Raw genomic sequence first — 19,695 nt, 5'->3', positions numbered from 1 at the left:
AAAATTCTTGAGACTGTTTCCACTGAACTCTATAACTGTCCTTTTTATTCACTTCATAGTAATTAGTCATTCCATAAAATAGCTGTTACAGGCTTTTTGTGGAAGGAATGCATCAGCTTATTTTTATAATGATAAAGAGACTTGTTTAAAAACAAAACTTTGTTCTAAAAAAATACACATTTTGATTACTTATTTAAAATACATTGAGAAATGAAATTGATAATCGCTGCAGGTACTTCAATTTAAGTGAATTTGTAGATCTTCCTGGTTAATTCTGGGATTTGAGATGATTATATATTTGAAGCCACTGTAAATATTACTGCATATGTTTTATGTCACTGATATGAAAGATAAGTGCAGGCATAACATAGAGGAAACTTATATGCAAAAATGTGTGTGAAAGAAGCATGCAATTAAATCCACTTCTCCCCCCCCCCCCCCCCCCTTTCAGTTTTTTTGAAAGATGTGTATGCCTGGTTGAAAATTTGACTGCATTGAAAAATAATATACTCTGAAGTAGAGAGTAAAAGTTTCCAAAAAAAATTCCAAGAAACATATTTGTTTATCTTGGTTTTCATGTAGGACTTCAGTCTGTTGGATGCTGCAAGAATATACATGGGGGCTGGATGGGATGAGCAATTTACCTTGTTATCTTGTACTGAGATTGCTAAGTGGATCAACAGACAACAGAAAATAAGGAAATAATGAGACTGGACCATAAAGTAGTGTTAGCGTGCCAGCAGCCTAAGTGCTATTTAGTTTTTGTAGGCAAATGATCAAGATATGAGATAAAAGCCTGGACAAGACTATTAGTCTCGTAGAAATTTATTAGTGTTTAAAAAAAAAAGTCTGCAGCATTGTTATTATGGGTTAGCCTGCAATCAAAGGCGAGGCCAAGGGTAGGGAATGGCCAACAAGCAGAAGGGTGTCAGTGTAAATCAAGAAAGAAGATAACTTAATAAGTTTGGGGTTATTAAGACCTTGAACTGTCACAGTGTTTTGGCAGAATGAGGTTGGTCTGGAATAGGCAGGAAATATATGAGCACTCTACTTACTATCAGGTGAGACTACTGAGAAATTAAAGGCATGTGAATGAGAGAAAGATGAGTAGAGGGTGTTTCGGATTTAGCCCAGGGAGTGTATTTCCAGGGTGTGATTGCAAAGAGAAAAAACTGAAGTAGAAATAATGAGAGCTGAAAGAGCAGATCTCTCGTCAGCATTTCTATGTTGTATTGTTGCTTGAATGCTGGGCAGTGTTTGAAGAGGAACTGGAGTAAAGGGGAGAAACCAAAGTGTACCTGTGCTGGAAGGGTTGGCTGGTTGAAAGAGACTTGGAGGTTGAAGGGAAGAGGATGCAGAGGGAAATGGGCTGGGCTCCTTAGTTGTGGTGGAGGGAGAGGAGGAAGAGTTGATGAGCAACTTCTCTGCCTTGCTCGTTTTGTGCCTAGAACTAATATTACAGCTGCCAATTTTCAGCTGGTGTGGAGGAGAGAGTTTGAGGAGTTATCATGTTAACTAAAAGAGTCAAAGAATTCACAGGAACAGGCTGCCCAGGGAGGTTGTGGAGTCTCCTTCTCTGGAGATATCCAAGACCCGTCTGGACGTCTACCTGGGCAACCTGCTCTAGGGAACCTTCTTTGGCAGGGGGGTTGGACCCGATGATCTCTTGAGGTCCCTTCCAACCCCTATGATTCTGTGATTCTGTAATGTGGTCTCGTGGGTGGTTGTGAGGAGGATCCAGCCGTGGTTGTCAGAGGGAGCTCTGCAGGACGGAGAGGCTGACTGAAGCTGGCAAACTGGCTGGTGGCTAAATGAAGGTAAGAGCAGAAGGTATTGCAACGGGCAGGTTAGCAGCACGGAAACAGAGCAGGCTGAGTATAGAAGACTGAGGAAAGGGAAGAGGAGGGACACGCTGAAACTGGAGGTCCAGTCACCAGCTTACTTAGTTTGGAGGAAAAGGTACATTCTCTCATTAAGGTGCTAAATAATAATGCCCTTGAAGGGCATCCAGAGATTCTTTGCATCTTGATATGAGTCATATGGAGACAAAAGAATGACACATTCAAGCCATTCAGTGTCAGCGTGCCACACCATAACCGGTTTTTGAAAAAGTTGAAAAATCTAAATAAAATAAAATAAAACAAAAACAAAAACAACAAAAACCCCTGCACTTTAAAGCCATAAATGTTAATGTGTTGTGTCCTAAACATGGATTTTCACAGTATGTCTTCCAGCACTATAGTTAGTCCCATCCAAAACAAAATGTCTTGTGTTTTAAAAGGTACATCTTCCACGGTTGAATACCAGACAGTAGAGTTGGAACAAGAGCTTGAAAAAGTGAAAAGCAAGAAAACAAATCTAGGTAATATATTTTTTTCATACTGTTTCATGAGGATTGCAATTTAATAAATGACCTTAAGATATTATGTTCAGTTTTTAACAGTTGCTTGATTAATCCCAATTGTTTCTAACCAAATATGTACATTCTCAGACCTTTCAAACTATTATAGTTTCTACAAGTGCATCATATGGAATCATTGCCCCTCACCTAACAAACATACTTTAAATAGGGAGTTGGATTTGAATCTTACTTTTAACATAATTTTTGAGAAGTTGTGACACTTCTTGGCATGGAGATCAGTAGCACAGTCTTTTTATGTCATGCTGTATTTATAATTATTTGGGATAGTCTAAGACATTACTTTTCTGTCTCTTTGGTGTTCTCTTAAAGTCAAATTGTTGAACAGGAAAATTCTTGGCACTTTTATGTCTTTTTGTGACACTTCTCATAATGGCAGCTACTCAACAGGAATCTCCCTACTTATTCAAAGGCTTGGAGTATTTTGCATTTGTCAGTGTATTATGTGCAAAGGTAAAGATGGTAGTAAGAAGTTGCTGGGTTTTCTTTTTAGACACTCTAGTGATGTCCAAAATGTTAGTCTTGTCTGTCTTCATTTATGTCACAAGAAGTAAATGCTTAAATATTTGAAGTTCCTCTTTAACCTAAAGGGGAAAAATATTTATATATATATATATATGTAAACAAATTCTATTCTGTATTTTATATTGCAGTATTCATTGGATAATTATGGTGGATTATGATGAAACATGCCTTTAAATAAGAAAAACATTCTTCTGTATGTCCCCCCATTCTTTCTCTATAGAGGCTTTTCTTTTGAATGCTTTGTACAGCTCCTCAGAATAGATATTTTTATGAACTGGTTGGTGTCGATTCACAATAATATTGCTTTGTTATCTACAGTTTATAATGAGTTTATGGATATGTAAATAATTGTTACTTGTTTTACTCTAAACTTGGTCTATGGTATTGTATTTCTGTTCTGAACAGAACGGCGGAAAAAAGCTTCTGCTTGGGAAAGAAATTTAGTTTATCCAGCTGTTATGATATTGCTGCTGATTGAGACGGTAAGAATTTTTGCTTTTTTTAAAGAAAGCATTATGGGGAATTCTTCAGTCATTTGGGGGTGTACTTTTTAAAATTTTTGAGTGATGTCTTTAAGCAATAAATTCAATACTCCCTTGATCATTTTAGTAGAACTTACTTAACATTACGAAGTCAGGTAAGGATATGTACTTCCACTGTTCAAACGTGGAATACTTTTAAATAATGAGACTGTTTCTCGTTCTTTACAGTCCATCTCAGTCCTCTTAGTTGCTTTCAACATTCTTTACCTGTTGGTTGATGAGACTGCAATGCCAAAAGGATCAGGGGTAAAGTAAACTTCTCTTACATAATTTTTATAATGCTAGTAATGCTTTGGAGCCCTTAGAGAAGTGCAAGTTAGAACTTGACTTTTGTTTCTCTCTCAGTCCTGCGTAAGCATTTATTACATGTCTTGTTATAATGACTTCTTAATAAAATCAGCCCAGAATCTTTACAGTAATTCAGTCAAGTAAATAACTAATCTTTTGCACTGTGTTTTACTTTTAACACCATTTAGCGATATTCAATTTAAGAAAATAAATGTATTAAAAAGCAATATGAAAAACCTTTTTTTGTCTTCCTCTTTCAAAACACGAACATTTTCTTCCTTTATGATAAAATATAACAAACTTTAAGAAAGTAAAGAACAGCACATTGAGTAATAGTGTCTTTAATCACAAGGGAGTTTTTATTAATTTGGTAATGCTTTTACCTGACTATAGGTCTGTATGAGCTTGTGTAGCTATAAAAGCTGATAAGTGGTGATGACCACTCTGTGGCATTGCAAATACCTAGTCTTCTGAGATCTCTTATTTTAGTTTCCAAAGCGAAGGAATATGTATAAAATGCGTATTTTAACTTCTGCCTTAGTACATTTCACTCAAGTTTGAAAGCAAGCTGATAAAATGGGAAGAGATGTTATAAGCTACAAGTCTTACATCAGGATGATCCTTAAATAACTAAGTAAAAGCTTTATTTCATCTAGGAAGTCTTTTTTGTACTTGTAAAGGTTAACTTTATGCTTGTTGCATGAACCTTATTAAATTATGCAAAATATTTTTCTCCTTCTAGGGTCCTGGAATAGGAAATGCATCCCTATCCACATTTGGTTTTGTGGGAGCAGCACTTGAAATCATTTTGATTTTGTATCCTTTCTTCGAAAATTGTCTGTTAACAAGTATTCTTTCTAGTTTTCTGGGACACTGGTAATTTACTAAGACACTTGCTTGGAAAGAAGAGAGAGGTCTGTCCTTCTCAAGCACTCGAAGTGTTTTTTTGTTTTGTTTATTTCTCCCCCCTCTGGTTCTTAAGACTTTTAGGACACTGCTGAGAACTTGAGTGAAGCATGCATTCTTTGGAGGTTGCTTTTTCCTTGATTCTCACAGCTATCTTATGGTGTCCTCTGTCGTCGGCTTCTACAGCCTTCGTTTTTTTGAAAATTTCACTCCCAGGAAGGATGACACAACTATGACAAAGGTAAGGTGAAGTCTGTGGTGGTGATGGCCCCCTCCTCTCTCTTGCCACCCAAGACAAACTGACTCTTTTAGTAATTGCCCTGAATGGCTCATTTGCAGTGATCAGTATTTGTTTGTAAGCTGCGTAAACACAAACTGGAAGATTTTCAAAATGCTGAATGAGTGGGAAAAAGGATGTGCTCTGTTTAGTTTGGATGGCATCCATTCACTTGTAAAAAGCTGGGAATAGCAGAGCTTGTTAACTAGCTATAGAAAAGCTAGTGAAAGAACTTTTTTCAAAGGAAACGTATTGCTAATGAGTAACTTTGATTGTGCTAACTGTACTTCAGGGAGCTTGTTTGAAATCTGAAGAACTTGGTTGCTAGAAGTAATACAGACAAAGTAATTCAAATTTGAATAATTAAACTAAGACTGAGGAGGTCTATTCAGCAACATTTTGTAGTTTGAGGCTAATTTTACTTTTTACAATTTAGCATTGGCTTCAGAATAACCTAATGCTAAGGAACGTGCTTACTTTTTGGAAAAATATTCCCACAGCTGACAAGGGGAGGTGATGAGTAACCAAGGAAGAGATGTTGAATTTAATTATTTATTCAATGTTTCACTTGAAGAAATAGAAAGAAAAAAAAAGCATTTTTTAACCATATATTATTGGAAGTGAGAAAGTAGGTAAACACATAGAATGGGTATAGTAGATTAGGGAGTTGAAATGTTATTAATGCCTTGTATAGTTTGTTTACAGTACACCAGGAATAGCGTACTATTAATAAATATTGAATGAATAAATATCTATGTACTTTTAAGAAGTTTTATTTTTTCTTTTGAATTCTGGTAGAATTAGAGCTGAAGAAAGTGATCCCTTGTGAGAGAAAGAAGTTTCAATTACTCTTTACTCTAGTTTTTGTGAAGCCTTTATAAAATCTAACAGCTGAGATTTTTTTCATGCTATTTAAAGTAGTCAACAGGCATTCAGTTGAAAGGAAGCTCTTTGTTGTAATTTTTTTTAATAATGCTAATCCTAAGCAGTTGCATACAAAGCTTAAGCTGATGTATCAGTCATCTATTCTAAGCTCATGGAATAGCTGTTTTATAAAACGTTTGCAGGAATTAAATAAACAGTTGATGCTTTTCAACATGCTAATTTTGAATTGTTTTGAATCCAGCCATACTTAATACTTTGATTAAAAGTAAGTGATTACATATTTGATTTTTTTAACTCTTGGATGATCTTCAGTTGTATAAAACCATATGGAGAAGTGCAACAGAAGTAAGCAAGACTAACAGTATGTTATTGTGAAATACCTAAGGTTCGTTTTGAGCAATGATACTTTAAGGTTTGTTTTCTTGATCTTGACTGGTTTTTCTTTTTTTTTTTTTAACAATTCCATTTGTAATATAAACACCGTTTCTTTTTCAAACAGATAATTGGAAACTGTGTCTCAATCTTGGTGCTGAGCTCTGCTTTGCCAGTGATGTCAAGGACGCTGGGTAAGTGAATTGTACAACACAATATAGAATATCATAATAAAGGACACTTAAAAATTGAGCTTTTTAAAAAGGAACAACCTGTAGTTGTAGCTTTCATATTGTCACCTGTGTTTGTGGCCATACACATGGGCTGTGTATGAAACTGCAGAACATACATTTTTTTTAAAAAAAAAACACGTTTTCTAGCGAACTGTTTTTTAAAAAGGCAGGTTAGATTTTTAAACTTGAAAGAGGAGATTGTGAGATGAATAGATAGAGAGACTGTGCGTTTAGGGCAGTATAAAATACTTTCATGTTCACTGTCAAATTGCAGTTAGGTTTTACGGAAAAAAATACATTTTAGCTATAAAACTTGAGATAAGTGAAAATGCGTGTTTTTTTTAAAACAGTGACTTCTTAATGGTTTTTGTCAACAAAGTGAAAACCAGGCTACTTTCATTTTCTGTAAGTTCTGCTCCCATCCTGTGTTCCTTCAGTCTTCAAATAGAAAAATTAGGAATTCAACATAGTAGAATCGAAATAATTCTGATTTTAAGAACTGGCAGTAGCACTTGAAGTAAAAAACTATTTTAGACAGTTGGAAAGACATGACGTTTTGTATCTTGACAAAATTGTTTAATTGGTTAATATTCAACTTGAATTCTTGAAGTTAGACTGAAAGGGTATTACTAAGTACATAAATGTACATATTTAAGTAGTGCAAGATACTTGCAGCTAATGTGAATTTAATTAGCAAAATTAAAAAAGAAATTAACAAAAAGCTTTACCTCAGGCTGTGTGTCATAAGTAGAAGTTTAGGAGTTCAAGCTTAGGCGCACTGACTACTAATGTATACCCAATAGTTTTGTAGTTGATTCTTTTCACCCAGAATGCTGTCAAATTGAGAGTAGCTAGTATTTTCCAGTAAGCCATGTTGTATGTTTTTGTGCTGTGTATCTCCAGATGACTCTTAATTTACTAAATCACTTTTATAACAAAAAAAAAACTTGACGTGATTAACAAGTGAATGACTGTAATGTAATATATTTTGGAAAGCTGAATCCTAAAACACGTTCTAGAGCTCACATTTTAAAAATCTGTAGCAAAACTTCTTAAGAATGCAGTTTTAGAATATAGCCTATTTAAGATCTTAATAAAACAATGTTAGCATTGAACAAGATATTATATCAAAAACTTAGTGCCTTAAAATATAATTATAACATTAATGCAGTAAGATAGTGGACAATACTAATCATTTGTTTAAAAAAAATCATTGTTAATGGTCTGTGAGATTAACAGTTGATAATAAATGGTTTCTGTGGAAGAACATATACATGCTGGGTGCATTGTTGTCTCATAGGAAACAGATTAATGGTAAAACTCGCTTTAAAAAAAAAGCCAACAAATGAAATTCCTGGATAGTTTGCCATAGAGATAAATAAAAGAAGAAAAAAGATGGAACAATTAACACACAGCTAACAAATGCACAGACACAGCTGTCCAAACAGGATTAATAGAGTGTATTAGAGTACAGTGAGTCATGTGGTGCTTTGCAGAAATATCAACATGTGTTGCTCTACATGCTACCGCCCTGTGGGACTGAATAGATGAAAAGAAAGAAATATGTTAAGCAGACTCATAGTCTTTTCACATCATTAAAAAAGCAAGTTTCTAGGCTATGGAGAAAAGGCTAGAGTTTATCATTATAGGAAAAGTAAAATAGCAGAAGTTATCTAGTACAAGTACTGACCTTTTTCAAGCTTTAAAGATGTAAAAAAATTCTGTTATTTCTATGTTATATAGCACTGCTGTGTAGGTGGTGGATGTCTGTAATCTTTCATTCTTTTAGAACTCCAGGATAAGTTCACTCACTTTATCCAGAACTCTTCAGCCTTTTGGTAGTCCCGCTTGAAACTTATCTTCTACTAGCACCATGTTGCTAAACACTAGGAAACAAATTGGGAACAGGGCACTTAATAGCCAGAAACGTAGAAGCAAGGAACTGGAAACAGAATTGAGTTTTCTGATATATAAAAGTTTTCCTGGAATTCTTCTCATGATTATCATGGTTGAATAAAAAGTGATATGAAACTCATTTGTAACTGCAGTTCAAAAATATAGTATTTCTTTTTTTTAACTTGAACAGTTCTTTTTTTTTAACCTGATTTTTTTTAAACCTAAGCAATTCTTTAGTGTGTTATTTGGTAAATTATGATGAACGTTCTTGGACATGTGTCCACTAGAGATGTAGTTTTCTGTTCTGTAGTTTTCCATATTGCAGTCTTGGGAACTGTTTTCTCTACAGGCTGTGTAGATTCTTATTCTGTAGGAAAGTCACAAAAGTTTAACCCTTTTCTGTCACAAATGTACAAAAAGGTACTGTCAGATTTTTTTTCTGATGAGCACTGACCTTTTTTATAGGAGGAAAATGAATGTAACTTATGTCACAGAAGTGTCAGGCTTAATTTTTGTTTATTCTTACAACTCCTGCAACATTGCTAGCTATTCTTCCAAACCCCTTTGTGTCAAGGGGTATTTTCTCTTTTGCAAATAGACTTATTATGCAGTGCTCTACCTGTTTTGTTTCTTTCCCTTTAAAGATCCAAAGCCTGTACATTCAAACTTGATGTTCTCAGTTTTCCTGGAGCTCTGCAGCCTGAGTAAAAGGCTGTTTCTTTGAAAATGTTCTGAAGGACACTGTTTTGCTTCAAGTGTGAAAGCAACTCATGTTTATTATTTTTTCCTCTGTTTACCAGTTATTCAGTCAGCCAGTTTCTTCTTGTGCTAAGACCTTCTGTGCTTTTTTGGAATTTTTACCTGCCTGATTAACTTTAGTCTTATTTTGCTTTATTCTTTTAAACATCTTCTCATTTTCTTCATGGTGGCATGTTTTTCTTTAGATACCAAATTTGATTCCCATATACATTTGTATGTATGATATTTTTTAATGAGTGGTGCTGAGTACAAGAAGCATGTACATCTTTAACATTTTGATGGCTGGCTGAGGAGTGTTGAGGACTGAGCCAGGATCATGGTACAATGAGATTCGTTAAGTGCCAGGTTTATCTTTGAAAAGAAGATAGCTGACCTTTAATTCTGTCTCTTCACTTATTATCACTGGTGATAGTTTTCAAAAAAAACCCTTTACAGTAAGATGATAGAAAATTTGCTTCCAGCAACTTGAGAGCCAGGAGTAGTTTCTCACTGCAGAGTTTCCTGTTGCCGTGAATGTGAAGAATCACCAATTCTAGACAACTGATGTTTGGGTATCATCTCAATATTCTGTCTTTTAATCAATGCAGTCTTTGATGTAGACCTGGCAAAGGAACAACCTGTGGCTCTTCTGCCTTCTGGGATGTACCCTATGGCTTATAGACACTTCCACATTAATGACACATTTTGCTCACTTAGCTTTAGTGATTGACTAGCCTTTGATCAGCACAAAGCCCGAGTGTCATTGTTTAGAGGTCCACTGCGAAGACCACCTGTCAGCACTGTCTTTCAGCCAAACTCTTTTCCTTCTGTGCAAATACTCTGTGGCTGTAGAGGTGGATAGCTCTAGGAGAAAAAGTGCCCTTGGAAAGAGGTCTTTACAATTCTGTTTCAAAAACAGTGGTCCTGAAAAACATACAAAGGCTTACTGTTAGATGTTAAGGATCTCATGGAAACCCATTTAACTACCTGTATTGTTTAATAAGAAGGCCTACAATGTGCATTAGCGTTATCTGGAATAGATACGGATTTCAGAGAAAATGACATTTCAATCAGGTTTTATACTATGCCGATTTTCCTAGTTGTATGTATTGAAATAATAAAGGCAGAATTCTTACCCAGAGTCAAACGTTACTTTTACGTACCATTATTCAAGTATTTTAGTAGGAAACCTAAGAAACATTTTGAAAAGTGTTTTCCAGTTTTATAGTAGTCAATAAGTGGGCAAATGACTTTGATAGCATTTTCTTGTGTATTTAACCACGTGTCTTACCATATGTTGTCTTAAAGAATTTTGTGTAATGTATGTAAAAAGAATATGTAAAAAGTAATAGACTGAAACTCGTGTGTTTCTTCTATAAATGTAACCAACATTTTAATCCAAATCTCAAATTCAATTTTAACAGGAATTACTCGATTTGACCTGCTTGGAGACTTTGGAAGGTTTAACTGGCTGGGAAACTTCTATATTGTACTATCTTACAACTTGCTCTTTGCTATCATGACAACGTTATGTCTGGTCAGAAAGTTCACTTCTGCTGTGCGAGAAGAGCTCCTGAAGGCAATAGGTAATTGTAGCACTGAAAACTTAGTTTGTGCTTGAACTTTTCCTTTCTCCAGCACTAATAACTTGTTGTGCTACTGTTAAAGTTCTTATAACCCACAGAAAACTTTTTTCTTGTGCATGCAAGTTTTTGTAAATTAAGGTGTGAAAGAATAGCCATGTGTTATTTCTGAAGAGTTGAGAGCTAGGTATAATGATCTTAATGATGTGTACATGTATTTATTGATGTGCAGTTAGATTTTTTTCCATTTTGTGAGAGTATAAAAATTCATTGGTACTGTGAGCATGCAAACGAAGCCTGAATGTGTTTTGAAGTGTGAGTGGTGGTTGTCAGTGACCTCTTTAGGGGAACTTAGCATTTTTTGGGAGTTGAAAGATAGCAGTAACAGGTTTTTAATCTTTTTTTTCATTTGTTTTTTATACTGATTGAGACATCTAAGCCTTAAATTCTCCTTGTGTGTATTACAATGGGCTGTTTTCATAGTCTACATTCCAAAAAGGTTGCATATGTTTTTTTGTTTGTTTGTTTAAAGCAAATTATTAGTTCCCTACCAATAGTTTAGTGGAAATCTCAGCTGCTTTCTTGCAATGTTTTAAAGTGCTACGTGTTCAGAAAATTCTTGTAGAGAATGTATGGAATTTTTAATAACTGGTTGAGTAAAACCTATAGCTGATCTAATCAGAATTTTGATTGAATGGTGCATTCATGTTTAAGAATTTGCAAGTATGGCAGTACAAAAAAAGCTTAAAACATATCTGATACGAAGAGGTTGTTACTACATCTCTACTAATGACGATGAAGCTCCTACCTTTGTACAACAGAACAGTATTTGCTTAAGTCGAAAGGACCAACAGTGAAACTTTGGTGTTTGTTTATAACCGCAGGTTCAGTTTGTAGTGTTGAAAATGTACACATGTTAGTTTTCACTGATTACTGCTTTCCAGAGTTGTGAACTTGGTAAACAAAATCTGAGCGCTTCCTAGAGTATGCCTCCTGGAGTGCAGCTCTGCTGGTGGCAATAAGTTAAAGTCAGAGCTACTAAATAGTGCAATACAATGAGGAGACTCTAGGGCTGATAGAGTCCATTCTGTCATTTGTGATGTTGAGTTCTCAAGCTCGGAGGGAACAGATTAGTAGGCTGGGGTGTGTAAATCTGTCCATTGATTTTTATGCTAAAAATAATTTCATAGAAGCTCTGTAGTTGATTGAGATAGATATGTAATGTGGGTTGATGTATTTATCATTATTCCCCAGCATTTAGTTAAGGTCATGTTATGAGAAAAGGCCTTGATTCATTTCTTGATTTATCCCTGTCAAGTGACTTTTATGATCTTTAATAAAATTTCATAATGTTTTTGTGTAATTGTTTTAACCGTAAAGGGATTACTCCATATAATGTAATGGCTGTTGCAGAGCTCCAGCGTTAGTTAGCGTGGGCTTACAGCAACAGGTCAGGTGAAACTTCAAAGTTTGTCCTAAAGCAAACGATGTAAAGGACTTACCTTGCTAATTCATGACATCCCATTAAACTTGTATTGTTTATTATACTTATTATATGATTTATTTATTATATATTTATTATATAAGTTGAAAGCATGTTAACAATACTAGTTTGCATGTGTCTTTCTGAATAGCTGTATGCATGAAACATGGAAGAATCTTAGTTTTTCCTTATTGTGTAATGTTTTGCAGGATTAGATAAGCTTCATCTGTCAAACAATCCAAGAGACTCTGAGACAAAGCCGTCTGCAAATGGGCATCAGAAAACACTGTGATTAACAATCACCTGCAATCAACAGAGCTGAAAACATCAACCTCATGGCATTCCTGTCATCTCATCAACTTTTTTTATATTGATTTTATTTGTTGATGATCTGGGTCCAGCCTTGTCTCATTTTTTGATGCTGGTGTGCTTCTGTGGAAGTTAGCTGTATCAGACTCTTCTCTTTCCAGTTAACTTTTGGTCTGCTTGTTTATTTCCCAGTAAGTTAATGCAGGAGGTGCCTTGAAGACTGGAAGCTGAAGAGAATAATGCGTTCCTTTTTGTTGACGGTCTCATATCTTTAGATGCAAACCTGCTACCATTTGAATGCACAGTACCTCCTGTGTAATGTAGACACAGCTACGAAGAATAACTTTGGGACTTGGTTTAAGAAAAACACAACAACACTTGAAGCCCAATAGGACCCTTACTGGAAATGTAAGCTACCTGGAACATGTATCCTCAGCAGTAGATAATCAGTTCCACTAAGAATGTGTTAAAAATGAAAGTAACTGGTAGAGACCACAGTTCCTTTCGTGCTGGAGTCGGTAGGCAGTTCATAGTCTAATATCATGAAGCTTTCTTGGAAGGCCAGCGTTTTCAGTTTCTGTTCTTCGCTATAAAAGCCAGGTTGCTTTACTGGTAGTCAGGCAATATCTTATCAAATAGAGTGAACCACAATATGAAGATTAACTTCAGTGTTAAATCTGAGCCTAGTATGCTTTGTAAAAAGCTGCGTAGACCCCTTGTCACAGCTCTTACAGTTCTGTAAGCTATTGTGCCGTGGAGGTCACTTACCCTACCAAGAACAGCCCTGTAAAATTCTATATGAACTACTGTGTATAAGCAGTACTTGTAATCAATGCAAGTAGCACAGGCCTAGGAGGCTGAGGTTGCAGGTTTTTTTTTTTTTACAATGTTCTTTAATTTGAAGTAAATTATTTCTCTGAATTTATACTATAGTTACCCGGATTTCTGTTCAGTGGTAAAACACAGCATCTTTCACTAATCCGTTTTTTAATGTACACATGAACGTGTAGATATAAATTAAATTCTAAGCTTATAGAGATGACGTAGGTGGCTTGGTAAGTAAAACTTGTGTGTTCAGTTTGGTAGTATGAATTTCCACGGTGTTACAATTTAACTGCTCAGAGGCCTTAAATTCAGAGTGGCATTGGCGTGTGGTAATGTCCTTTTTCTTAGCATCACTGCAGCCTTAGGAATCCTATAAGCAGTCTGTAATAAACACAAAAAAAGGCAAAAACAACACTCACCAACAAAAGTATTCAAAATCTGTTTGCACTTTCGTCCTGCTCTGCCACAAGTAATCTTCAAACAGATTGGAATAAGGACAACTTCAGTGTGTGCCCCATACGTAGCGAGTCAGTTAATGTTCTTGGTTATTTCCTGTTTCTGTAAAACTGAAGTATGTCTGTCTGGACTTTGAGGTCTTACATGTGATCAGGCTGTGACAACTAACTCTCCAGTGTGGTTCCAATATGGGGTAAACCTTGTGTCGGAAACTTTTGGGCTGTTCTCCTGAGATGACTGCTCCGGGCTGTAGACCTTACTACTGTGTGTGTGTGTGAATGTGAGTTTTTTTGTTTTGTTTATTTGTATTTGTTTTTCTCCAAGTGCTTCAAAAATTAAGCTCCAGTGCACATGAGGATTTCTCAGTTTTTTGCAGGCTGCCTTTTCTGACTTGAACTGGGGCATAATGTAAATACTGCTGTAGTAAATATGAGAGAGTTACTTTTTGTGTGATTAGTATGAATTCAAGGCTTATTAAACTGACTATTGATGTGTTGTACTGAGTCTTGGAAGACTTAAAGTAAAATTGGTTGATTTTTATGAAGATTTCCAAGCATTTTTTTCTCTTTGACTTTAATGCTGACATTTTAGTGAGAAATCTTTACCTGCGTCAAAGTTCCCCAGCCAAGAACAGGGAGCTAGAATTAAAAGCTGTTTGAAAATGTGTTTACATTTAAAACATTGGGAGACTTTATTATTAGGGGTGTAATTCAGGTATTCTCAGAGCTTGTAGCCTTATATATTAGCATTATAGTTGAAAATAACTTAAATGTACCCACTTTTCCATGCAAGTGATAGGATGACCAAAATTGTCCTAGTGTCTTAATGGGGCCAGTGAATTGTGGAATATGAGGCTAGTTAGCTTTATTAAAATATCATTGTTATCATCACTTTAAGACAGTCATATAAATGCTCTCTTTGAAGAAATTTAAGGAATAAATTCAGGGAGCGTGAACCAGTATAGGTCTTGATCTTCACAGTTTTCTTACTAGTTAGACTGACATGGTGTTTTGGGGACAGATCACTGACATCAGTGGTCCAGGAATATAGAAAGAGATGAAATTACGAAGTGTATGTGATTTCTGAAAGTGAGTTGGGCAGTTACCTAATGGAGCAGAGACAGTTCCTGCTGATAAGCATGCAAGTTTCAGGCAAAACTTTAAAACTCTTCCGAAATAAATGTGAAAGCCTTGTCTGCTCCCACCCATTCTGGATCCTGTAGTCAGAGATGTGTGGGTTAAGAGTATGTAAGTGAAGATTTTACACCAAAATATGGCATGTGGTTGAGATGCTGTGTGGTTTTACGTTGTGGGTAAGAAATTCAGAACTGCCCTGTGTAATTACTGGCAGTGTTTTGTTTTAAAATCAACCGCATATATTGTGGCACTGTCCACATCTTGTGTTTGGCCTTGGAAATGACATGCTTATGCAAAACCTCTTACAGACACAGTGCTACTTTCAGATGTACTATGTGTAAGATACAGGTCACTATACTTTTCACAGAAGCATATGGTCACTTAAATTCAAGCAACTGGTAATTCATTAATGGATAGTGACGATGCATTCCTAGTATTTTGACTCATGTAGAGTCAGGTGGTCTATACCTTCAAGGTATATACAGCTGATCTTAGTAACATTAACACCTGCCTCACTTCTTACGAGGCAAAAAGCACATAAATGCTTCCATCTTCAACTAGATACCACACAGGACCAAAAAAATAGATGTAAACTAAGTGTTTTAGGTTAGCCTTTTCTTGGCTATATTCCGTGTTGGTAGCACAATGTCGAGTGCAGTGGCAGAACTGTAATATTGGGTTTCTGAGTGTAAAGCACACCATCCATATGTAACACCTTAGGCTAATAAATATCGGCACTGGTTACTGTACGAGTAGCAGTTTTTGCGTTCATAGGAGGCTTTGTTTACTGTCCAGAACGTGGTGTTTCTCTTTGGCCCTGCTCTTCCAGTATCTCTTACCCTGTTGACTGTTTTACAGTGTTAAAGAAATTAAAGGATTTGTCAAGCTGCTTTCCTTGTCTGGTTCCAAGTACCGCCTCGAGCGCCATGTGGGGACCCCGCTCTGCACTGTAGCTGTGTCCGTGCTGGCAGGACCTCGTGCAGCCCTGTGCTTAATGGGATCAACACACACAAACGGGTGCTGCAGAGGGAAGCTTTCTCCTGTATGTGACCTGGCACAAGTGCCACCAGGATTGACAACTGCAAAGAGGGCTGCAGCCCTTGTCTGTCCTGCTGGTTCTCTCCTGCTCACCCGCTTGTCTCTGCGGCAGCTGAGGCTACTTCAGTTGCTCAGGGGCGCCTGCTGCTGTGTAAAGACAAGCTGACCCTGCTCGTAACAAAATTACAATCTATATTAGATGAGAGTAAGATAAAAGCAAAGAGCAATTGGCTTCTTTGTCCACGTGACTTTCCATGAATTTTGTAAGAATGGTCTGGGTTATTTTCCCTTCTTTCTTTTCTTCCTCTTCCAAAAGTGAGATGGGCTCAGGTAGGGTTCAGTAGCAGAGCCTTATGCTTTGCGGATTCCAGCAACACATACCAACTGCAGGAGCGTAGATAAATCCTGTTGTTTTACATATGCTCAGATTTGTAAAATAACAATTCTTTATATAGGTAAAGCCACTTAAGTAGGGACAGAACACTATGGCCAATTTAATAACCTCTTTAAGAAGAAATGAATTTTTTATTTAATTTTAAGAAGTGTTGACATGAACTGTGAACCTTTAAATGCTTTAAGTAAAGAAATGACATTCTCTAGCCCTTGGAATTAGTATTTTTGTTGCTGACTTGAAACAACATTGCGTTAGCATTTAAAGGGTATCTAAGATGCAAATAGATGAACTTCTCACCAGTATCTTTCAGGACCTAATATTTTGAATACGGAATTTGCTGTTGGTAAGCGAGGAAGCTGTTTCAGTTACATTAATAGCATTTGAACTTTACAAAAATTCTGCCTTTGAATCCATCCCATTCAGTGAGAGCAATCAAAGCCAGGAGCTGTCCCCCACCTGCTTTGACATGGATTCCAAAAACTCGTGCACAAGTGAAGACTGCAGATGCCGATAACCTCTGCCACCTTCTCCTACCTTGCTCAGTGCCCTGACTTCAGACACAGTCTCCCAACGCAGTCCTAAGAAGTTGCGATGCTCTTTCTTTGCTCTAGGCATGAGGAGATCAGCCCATGGTTTGTCCATCTGCCACGCAGTCATAGTCACTGAACAGGGTTACTTGTGATTGCAGATTCTCGGTTTCTGGGTGATCACTGTGCATGTTCTTGAACTACAGCTCTTCGCTGTCAGCTCCGTTTCATTGGGACCAAGCCCTTACTTTCTGATTGTACTCCTGTCCAGGCAATTTGTTTGAATGGTTCCTTGCTGTCCCAAGAGTGCTGTGTGGTTCTGCAGGGAACAGCGTCTCCTCAGCTCATGTCGAAAGACAACCTCTTGCATGTTTCAGTGTAACGATTAAAGCTGGACAATATTGGTCAAAATCATTGGAAGGAGATCACATCTTGTGGGAAATTAACACTGGGTGTGAATTCCAGAATCCCCACTCTGCACAACAATTTTGGGAAGTTGGGTGGAGGAAATGGCATGGAGACATCTGTATCTCACCTATGCAGACAGCCTGCTTTCTCTTCCATCCTTTTTCTAGTTGGTCTTTAGATTTCCGCTTTAGTAAAAATAAATAAATAAAATATATATTTAAAATCGTAAGTTTATGAAATTCAAGAGCTGTTGAAACTTTTTGCCAATTTTGGCCTTAATTGTTAATCATTAACATCTTGGCTTGCTTTCATTTTCCATGTTTTCAAGTCACTTGTAGTCTTATTCAGTGGCATTGATATTACTAATAGATACTCTTCTTGGCGTATAAAAAAACGTGAAATAACAAAGAGAAGAATCTAAGCAGATCTGATCTTTAACAATACATACCAGCAGAAAATTAATATGGTAGGTTTTTTTAAATGTTTCACAACTGCAGCTTCTCAAACTCCTCTTGCAAAGAGAAATAAGCATTGTGTATCATTAATATATGAAAATTGTCTAAATATGCCAGTATTTCACTAGCATTGAAAAGATTTCATAAATTCTTCTAAAAATCTGTTTTGTGATTCAGAGTGCAACACTATCCTTGACTTTATAGAATCTTGTGAATTTGTGAAGATAGCTCCATGTTGGTAACAGAAAAGCTGAGGATGTTTGCTAGTTCTGTGTTAATTTCCATATTTTTCTAAGTATCTTTTTTGTTGTCATGTATTGCTCTTAGATTTTAATATATGTGACTTTAAATGTTTTAAGAAATGCAGAAGCTGACTCCAAACAGGCAAAGTTCGTAGTATTAGAAATATCCTGTAAATGTTGGTAATCCTGGCATATCTAAATCTAAGCCATTAAAAAGCTGTATTTGCATTAAGACCTCACATCGACATTGAAATTAGGAAGTCCCAGTTCTTACAGGGTTCAGGTATCTGATTCTTCATTTGCACCTACATGAACATCTCAGGATACTGTGAAATGGCTTCTAAATATTTCTCGTATATTTACCTCAAGTCTTTGCTCTTGCTTCCCTCCACCCGTCTCTGTTAACCAGGGTGTGTAGTGAAGGCCACTGGAAATGCAGTGATGAAACTCGTTTCATGAACAGCACCTTACTTTGCATGCCTCATACTCCGTGCCTGTGTAGACACCAGCTGTTGAAGAATCAGGGCACTTGTTTTGATTTTAACGTATTTCTTTTCCCACATGGTACATGCAGAGAAATTCTGTAATTCAGAAATGTTCTGTTGTGAAAAATTTAGGATTTATTCACTCATTTGCACTTCATGTTTTCTGCCATTGAATTCCATTAAAACAATCCTGTCATCGCAGTGTGGGTGCTCTAAAAAATTACCAAGAGCTCACGTAAGGTCTGACTTTGAACTGAGATGGAAATGCTTCAGGCACAGCACGCGTGTGTGCCTTTAGTGTGCAGTACAGCTCGTGGTGTGCCCTGCTGCCTTGCTTTATGTATCGCAGACCATTCTGGTGGCAGCAGTCTCTAACTTCCATGTTTTTATCAAAGTCAAACCTAGTGTGGCACCAAGGTGAGACACTTCACGTGGGTTTTTCTGTACCTTTTGTATTTCGTGTGTATGAGCATGGTTCAGACCTTCTCCATGTAAAATGATCGTTCAGAAAAGCAGCTTGATGGTGGCACCTGTGTTGGTGAATAGATTGGATGTGTTTATGGAGAAAATTAACAGATGCATAACTTCTGTTTTCCCCTTAACTGTAAGCTTTCCCAGCCTGGGTCAAAACACTTAGTTTCACAATACTGGTGTAACTGTCTCCTCCCTGGCTTTAGGTAACAAAACGAAGAAAAAATTATTATTATTATTATTATTCTTTTAAGGTAGGCTTGTCCTGACTCCTATTGCTTTAAAACAAAAACAAATGGATAGAAAAATAAGATATGTTTGGGTTACGGATTTGAAACCTTGACATGTATAAAACATACATGTACACAAAAAATGTGGATAGATTTCCCTTACTTTCTTGTGGGGTTGGAAACCAAACCCTGCACTGCCTAAATTAAAAAATAAAAAAACAATAACAATAACAACAACAAACACTCCTTACACAGAAAGGCTTGTCATCATCAAGTGTTATTTCTAAAATCCCCACCGAGGAGACTGAGAACATCTCAGGGTGCTGCTGGCCACCTTGTCACGTCACCTTCATGTGGCCGTAGGTGACAGGTACAGCTGTGGACTAGTGCTCCTACTGGTGTTGGTATCGATGGCACTGTAACAATGACAACAGGTATTTTCCATCATGCACTTTTTTTTTTTGAGTAGTGTTACATTTTTTTTTTTTGTAAAATGAAATCTTAAAAACCAATTACACAATCTTAACTGTGCGAGGCTGAGTGATGTTGAGTGAATTTAGTGGTACCTCCTT

At 36.6% G+C, this 19,695-nt stretch overlaps 1 protein-coding gene across 2 annotated transcripts in view; it reads left to right on the top strand.

The window, feature by feature from the left end:
* LMBR1 (limb development membrane protein 1) overlaps positions 1-14,284 on the top strand; it is a 68,524-nt gene extending 54,240 nt beyond the window's left edge. For both annotated transcript variants that reach the window (XM_080579560.1, XM_080579561.1), the window contains 8 exons: positions 2,282-2,362; positions 3,350-3,426; positions 3,655-3,732; positions 4,517-4,590; positions 4,831-4,921; positions 6,342-6,408; positions 10,506-10,667; positions 12,357-14,284. In XM_080579560.1, coding sequence (XP_080435686.1) covers positions 2,282-2,362; positions 3,350-3,426; positions 3,655-3,732; positions 4,517-4,590; positions 4,831-4,921; positions 6,342-6,408; positions 10,506-10,667; positions 12,357-12,439 — 713 coding nt within the window. In that variant the 3' untranslated portion in view covers positions 12,440-14,284. The remainder of the gene's footprint in view (positions 1-2,281; positions 2,363-3,349; positions 3,427-3,654; positions 3,733-4,516; positions 4,591-4,830; positions 4,922-6,341; positions 6,409-10,505; positions 10,668-12,356) is intronic.
* Positions 14,285-19,695: the final 5,411 nt, after the last annotated feature.

This window comes from Anser brachyrhynchus (genome assembly GCF_964034855.1).
Source record: "Anser brachyrhynchus genome assembly, chromosome: 2".
Lineage (NCBI taxonomy): Eukaryota > Metazoa > Chordata > Aves > Anseriformes > Anatidae > Anser > Anser brachyrhynchus.
The sequence above is the reverse complement of the archived record's forward strand: the minus strand, read 5'-3'. Positions and strand labels throughout refer to the sequence as shown.